At 35.0% G+C, this 7,694-nt stretch overlaps 1 protein-coding gene across 1 annotated transcript; it reads left to right on the forward strand.

Annotated features, from left to right (window-relative positions):
• The first annotated feature begins 345 nt into the window (after positions 1–345).
• LOC112715848 (glucan endo-1,3-beta-glucosidase 8-like) lies at positions 346–2,273 on the forward strand. The gene is made up of 2 exons (XM_025767667.3): positions 346–727; positions 1,000–2,273. Exons 1-2 carry the CDS (start codon positions 369–371, stop codon positions 2,108–2,110), a joined length of 1,470 nt encoding a protein of 489 aa, XP_025623452.1. The 5' UTR covers positions 346–368; the 3' UTR covers positions 2,111–2,273.
• The last annotated feature ends 5,421 nt before the right edge of the window (positions 2,274–7,694 follow it).

Genomic DNA, 7,694 nt, shown 5'->3' on the forward strand with positions numbered 1-7,694 from the left:
AACATTTCTCTAAATAATAATACTCTTTCTCATCACATACATGTAAAAAATCATTGGATGGATAGAATCTAAAAAACACCTTTTAGTACTCTATTATTCCCTTCTTTATTTAGTATTTACACATGCACATGAGGTGGTTGATTACTGATAATTATAATTAGAAAATCAGACAACTTATTTGAGATAATAAAACCAGGTATAGACATCTAATCAAGAACCATATTTGGTTCCGATGTCATGGCACGACATTACACCTTTGCTTATTGTGGACTAGTCTACCGAATTTAACGCTCAACATAATACATATATAAGCCAGTGTTTGTTATCTGATTGGCTAGTGGGCAACCGGGTTGGCTCGAACCAAGAACATGGCTCAAACAAAACGCATGCTATGGGCGTCTTGTTTGATCTTTGTCTTAGTTCAATGCCATCTACCAAGTGCAAAATGCTCACATGCTTTGTCAAATGTTGGCATAAACTGGGGTGCATTGACATCTCACCCTATAAATCCTTATATTGTTGTTGATCTCTTGAAGGACAATGTAATCAACAAAGTTAAATTGTTCGATGTAGATTCCTGGACACTTGGTGCTCTTGCTGGTTCAGGCATTGAAGTCATGATTGGTATCCCTAATGACCAAATGGAAAGGCTTTCTAACAGTGGCCAGGCTGAGCAATGGGTCAAGCAAAATCTCACCAAACATCTACATGGTGGTGTTGACATCAGGTATATATAAACATTAAGTAATGTTATATAACCAATTTTTTTCAGCCAACATCAGCCAATTTTTTTTTAAATTATTTTGTTTAACATAAATTTTAGATTCTAAATCATAAATTCTTAACATGAATTATAAATTATAAATTTTAACCTTAAAGTTGGTTAATGTTGACAAACTAAAAGTTATTTTTCTGTAATTTTTTTCATAAACATTATTAGGTATTCTTTTTGCATTGCATGATTTTCATTTCCATTACCATTACCTGAATATAATGTAGATACATATCTGTTGGAAACGAGCCTTTCTTGGCGAGCTATGAAAACAAGTATAGAAGTTCTACATTCCCAGCAATGAAGAGTATTCAGAAAGCTGTTGAGAAGGCAGGAGTTGTAGACCAAGTTAAGGTTACTTCGTGTTTGAATGCCGATGTGTTAGATTCAGGTTCGGACAAGCCCTCGGACGGACAGTTTCGAAGTGACATCAAAGATGTGATGAAAGAAATACTCCAATTCCTTAACGACAATAACTCACCCTTCTTCATCAACATATATCCTTACCTTAGCCTTTATTTGAATCCAAATTTTCCAGAGGAACTGGCATTCTTTGACGCAGGTAGATCATTCGAAGACAAAGGTGCAACTTACACAAATGTGTTTGATGCAAGTGTAGATACCCTTGTTTGGGCATTAAAGAAGGAGGGCTACTCTGACATGAAAATCGTTGTTGGCGAAGTTGGATGGCCGACGGATGGCCACAAAAGCGCCAACAAAGATAAAGCAAGAAGATTCTACCATGGATTCCTTAAGAAACTAGGAAACCAACAAGGAAGCCCTCTTCATCCTGGAGTCTTGGATGTGTATCTCTTTGGTCTTTTCGATGAGAATCTCAAGAGCATTGAACCCGGAAAGTTTGAGCGTCATTGGGGAATTTTCGAATACGATGGGAAGCCCAAGTTCCCTGTAGATTTCTCTGGTAAAGGAGAAGATCATAAATGGCCAGTGGGAGCAAAAGGGGTAAGATACCTAGAGAAGCAATGGTGTGTGTTAAGTGAAGATGTTAAAGAATTTAGTGGTCCTGTTTATGAGGCATTAGGGTATGCATGTGCAAATACTGATTGTACAAGTTTAGGATATGGTTGTTCTTGTGCCGATTTGGATATTCGTGGCAATGTTTCTTATGCTTTTAATCAATACTTTCAAGCAAGGGATCAAAGCATTGAGGCATGCGATTTCGATGGACTGGCGGAAATTGTAACAAGTGATCCATCAAAAGGGACTTGTAAGTTCCCAATAGTCATTGAGAGTGCTGCAACTTCTCTTAAGACACGTGATGCAATAATCCATATCCTTCTTCTTGGCTTCGCTCTATTTTTTGTGACGTTTATGTGACCAACAACTTAACAAAAAACAACCACCTATGACATCTAACATAACCTTAGTAGCATGCTGGCTTTTGGTAAAATTTAATATGCCTGCCACTGTTGTTAGAAATTATTTAAGAGTAATGTTAGGTAATTATTTTTTTTCCATCAGTCAATTTTTTTTAAATTTATTTTGTTTATTTTAAATCTATATCCTGAATAAGATATCGTTAATTTTAAATTTTAAATTATAAATTTAAATTCTAAAATTGACTAATGTTAATTAACTAAGTTTATTTCTGTACTTTTTCATTTGGAATTTGGAAGTGGACAATTTAAATTTTCTATATTTTAAATGTTTTTTTAGCAATTTTTTGTTTAGTTTATTTTGATTTGAAGCTGGTAATAACATAATTTTTGAAAATTAAGATAGGGCCAATTTTAAAGTGGTTTACTTTTTATATATACTTATTATTATTATATTGACAAAAATTACTTGGACGAAACAATAAGAGACAATATGGAGATTAATGGGTGAGGAAAGAAAGAAACCAGGACGAAATAATTCGTTTGTAGAATGTTAAAGGATACGACGCCGAATAGGATTGGCTTGTTAGAGAAATTTGAAGTGTGGTAACTGGGAATGGATCCTCTCAATTGTTAAAAAAAATAGAGTGTAAAGTGTGATTTCTAACTCTTCATTGCTCTTTCTCTCATATTTATTTTTGGTCTCACATATAAAATAAATGGTAAGAGATTACACTTTACTCCCTCAATTGTTAAAAAAATTGAGAGGATCCATTTTGGTGGTAACTTGTAATGGCAAATGTTTAGCAATAATAAGGAGGACTTTTGAGGAGCAATAATCCTCCATTCAAGGTATATGCAAGTATCGGAGTTATTTTTGTAAAATCGTTTTACTAAAAATAATAATTTAATTGTTTGAAATAGGATAAAAAATATAAAAATATTCTTTTAAAAAATAATGGTGAAATTTAAATTTAATAAGTTTTTTTGAGTGGAAAAAAGTATTTTTTTGAAAATTTTTTGTAAAAATGTGTATAAGTGCTTAAGTTGGTAGTACTGACTTTAGTCTGTCTGATACTGTGCATTTTAGTAAAATAAGATTTTAAAAATTTAATTTTTTATTTTGAAAGGACAAAAAAATAATTTAAAATAAAAAATTGGACGGTAATTTTAAAGATTTTGGCCTAAAGTTGGACCAAACGGACCAAAAATGCTAACAGGTTAGACCGGACTTAAGTTGGGCCCAAACCTAATATATATAAGACCTTTAACAAGGATTTGCATCCTCATTTCAGCACCAGAGAGAGAGAGAAACGCAGATTGAGAGAGAGGGGAGGGTGGCACTATTCACCTCCATCTTTCTCAAGCCATAACTTGAGTTACGGAACTTCGATTGGCGAACCGTTTGCAGTCACGCGAAACTCTCATCTAGCTCGTCATTTCTAACTAACATTTGTAGGTAAGAATTCTAAACTCGTGCTCCAATTTCCTTCCCTAGCATTTTCATGTTTTTGGTTATGATTTTTGAGTAGATTTTGTGATTTTGTTTGTTTAGGGGTGATCTAGCATTGGAATATTGTTGGGTTTTACCTTTAATATTGTTGGGTAAGGCAAGTCTCTTCAAACTCTTATGTTTTGATGTTTTAGTTAGCCATAGTGTTGATTCTTGGTATGTTATATGTGTATAGCTTGATAGTTGGTAAGTTTTGGAAGTGGTGTTGGTGCTTAAGGCTTGTTGATCTTGTTAGAATCAAGCTTTTGGTGTTTTGTGCATATTGAAGACGGCCAAAGTATGGTTTCGGTTTCTTTTATGTAATATGTAATGTTTCTGGACACTTAGACTAGTGGACCATAGGATAGGATTGAAATTGATTGTTTGATAATTGTGATGTATGATGATTTTAATGATTATGGTGGAATAATGATGATTGTGTGGGATGATGATGAATTATGATATTTGTTGACGTTGAAATTGGATAAATGATGCTTAAGAGTAGTGAGATTATGTTAAAGTTGTTGATATTGGGATTTGGATGTAGAAAGTGTGGAATTATTGGATTTACGATGAATGAATTGATTGAGGTAAATGTTGAATTGATGGTGTTGTAATGAAAAGGTAAAGTATAGTATTTGGTAGTATTTTATGGCGAAATTGAATAGGCTTTGAGTTGGTTTGGTTGTGAATTTTGAAGGTTCAAGAACATAGTGAACTTTTGGCAAAAAATCAGTTTTGGGTAAATTTTGATGGATCATATCTTGAGCTACAATTTTTGAAATTAATTAAATTTTGTATCAAATTAAAAGTAATTCAACGAGCTTTAAAACGGTATAGATTTCGTGGAAATCAAAATTTTGTAGAAAAAGATATGATTATTGGAAGTTGGTGTCAAAAATCTGATTTCTCTGATGTTGCAGAAATTATGAGTTTTGGTTTGTGTGTGCACGTACACTGTTGTGCGCGTGCTCTGAATAGGGGTCATGTTTTCACTTGTGCGTACACTCTAAGAACCAGCAAAACTGTTTTAATAAAATAATAATTTTTAAGTTCCCAGAGTAGATTCAAAATTTAGAAGTTTTAATTTGAAAATATAAATATGAGATTTGATTTTAGTAGATTTTTCTGAGCTGGAAAATGTACCTTCTTCAAAAAGTTTTTGTAAAAATGCGCACTGGCGCCTAAGCTGGTAGTACCGGATCTAGTTTGTCCAGTACCGCGTATTTTGGAAAATAAGATTTTTGAAGATTGATTTATTGTTTTGAAAGGATAAAAATAATTTAGAATTGAAAACCGGGCACTAATCTTAAAGGTTTTGGCCCAAAGTGGGCCAAACGGGTTAAAATGCTAACGAGATGGACTGGGCCCAAATCAGGCCCAAGGCCTAACATATATAAGCTCATTAAATGTGCTTTTCAGCTCATTTTCCTTCCCAAAAAGAGAGGGGTGCAGCTTGAGAAGAGAGGAGAGGTGAGGGTTGGTTACTATTCACCTCCTCCTTCAAAGCTTCATAACTTTTGATCCGGAGCTCTGATTGAGGAGCCATTTGCGGCTAAGTGAAGCTATTATCGAGTTCTACATTTCCATCTAAGCAAACCTGGTAAAAAATCGCATCTCAATCTCCAGTTTCCAGCCCTAGAATTATGCATTTTTAGAGTTATAGTTTTGAGTAGATTTTGTGGTTTTGCATGTTTAGGTGATCTCTAGTAGCGGGTAATTGTTGAATTTTACGTCTAATCTCATTGGATAAGGTAAGGATTTGCTAAACCCTTGTGTTTAGTTGTTTTGTGTATCTTAGGTTTTGATTTTGATATATATATATATATATATATATATATATATATATATATATATATATATATATGATGTTAGATTAAGTTTTGGTGTTTGTTGGAGTTGGATTAAGGCTTTGGATCGAGCTTGGTGGCTTCGTTTTGATGTTTGGTGCATTTTGGGAATCGGCCAAGGTATGGTTTCGGTTTTCTTTATGTAATATGTAATATTTCTGGACACTTAGGCTAGTGGGCCATAGGATCGGATTGAAATTGGATGTTGATGAATGTGATGTATGATGACTTTGAGTATATGTAGCATGATGATGGATTATTGACATTGTGTTGAGATAAGAGATTGAATGATGATTATGATGTGTGATGATATATGTTGTTGGTGATTATTGGTATTTAATGATTATGAAGGCTGATGATAAATGTGTGAATTATTGTTGTTGATGGGATTTTGTTTTGGTGGTTGAGGTTGTTGATGTTTGGTGATGATTATGAGTGTGGATACATGATTGAATTGGAAATTATGGATTGATAGTAATATATGGTATAATGGTTGAGTAATTTTAGGTGTTAAATATATAGATTGAGATGAAATGAGATTGGTTATGATGATTGACATTGATAGATTTATGATTGATGAATTTGTTGGTGGTTGAGAATAATGAAATGTGAAAGAAACCTTGGTATGAATGGTGGAATATGACAAAAGGGTAAGTTATGATGTAATTTGGAGTTTGGAATGGTTTGTTTTGGTTATGGTTATGCATTACAAGAAATTGAGCCATTGGTGGATTTTGGTAAAAATTGATTTTTTGTGAACTTGGACAGATCATAACTTGAGCCTCGGTTTTTGAAATTTGTTGAAATTTGATTTAAATTAAAGTTCATTGAAAAATCTTCAAATTGATATAAAGTTTGTAAAATTTGGATTTTTGTAGAGGAAGTTATAATCATTCAAAGTTTGGTGTCAAAATCTAAAATTCTGCAGAGTTGCAGAATTTTGTGATTTCTGGTATGTGCACACGCACAACCCCGTAAACTTTTAAACCTATGCGCATGCACAAGCGGGGAAAGGCCTGTTGGTGAGAGCACTAGCACGACCTATGCGCACACATAACTAATGGAGTCTTACAACCTGTGCGCACGCACACGTTGGGAAGGTCAGTCTGTTGGGGGCGCTAACACGCCTTGTGCGAGTGAACAGAATTACAAAATTTGGTACTTGTGTATACGCACACCCATATGCGTACGCACACGCTTTGAAAATCTTTTTGGGCGTGCCACGCACACCCCTATGCGTATGCACATGCCCTGTTTTATAACTTAAACTTTGTTTTTAAACCACTTCACCTTCCCAACAAGTTTGTATACTTCTATGACACCTCTTTAAGACTCTTTGGCTTATTTTCGGGTATCAGAATATGTGAAAGGTCCTAGGAGGTTTAATTTGGGTTTTACTTTAGAAAGTTAGCAAACGGAGGTTTAGGTTTCTGGTGTACCAACGATGGGTTTGGTGGAGTGAGAAATAAGAATGGTACTGGAAGTGGAAAAATGAGGAACTAGTGAGTTAGGAATGGAAAGTTATGAACTGATGATGGTTGTGATGAGTGAAAACTTGGAAATGAATTATTATGGTTGATGGAATGAGTATGAGTGGAAGTGTGCTATGAGGAATGACCTCTGAGATTTGAATATGTGATTACGATATGCATTATTCTCCGTCGTAGGGGCTGTAGCAGTCTTCCGTCTACGTTCGGACGTGAGAGTTGAAGCAGAGCTTCTCACTCATATTTTTCGCAACCAGAGGAAGGTGGTAGAGCACTCTCCCTCAGAATGTTTCCCTCGAAAAAGAGAAAGGTAGTAGGGCACGCTCCCTCAGAATGTTTCCCTTGGAAAGGAGAAGGTGGTAGGGCACTCATCCCTCGGAATTTTCCTCCTAAGCATGGGTTTCTCTCTAATTGCAAGGTGGTAGGGCACTAACCCACAGAATCATGTGGCAACCAAAGGAAGGTGGTAGGGCACGCTCCCTCAGAATGTTTCCCTCTGAAAGGAGAAGGTGGTAGGGCACTCATCCCTCGGAATTATTCCTCCTTATGCGCAATAGAGAGACTAATCGGGGAGTTGTCGACCGGATTTTCTGTCAGGTTTGGCACTATAACCGACATGTGATATCACAGCTAATAGGACAAACATTCATCATATGCATCTTCTATATGCTTGCTTGCTTGCTTTGATTACTTGAGTTTGCCTAATTGTATAACATACATACTTGCTTCTTGAATTACTTGTTATATATATATGAA

Source organism: Arachis hypogaea, chromosome 10 (genome assembly GCF_003086295.3).
Source record: "Arachis hypogaea cultivar Tifrunner chromosome 10, arahy.Tifrunner.gnm2.J5K5, whole genome shotgun sequence".
Taxonomy (NCBI): Eukaryota; Viridiplantae; Streptophyta; class Magnoliopsida; order Fabales; family Fabaceae; genus Arachis; species Arachis hypogaea.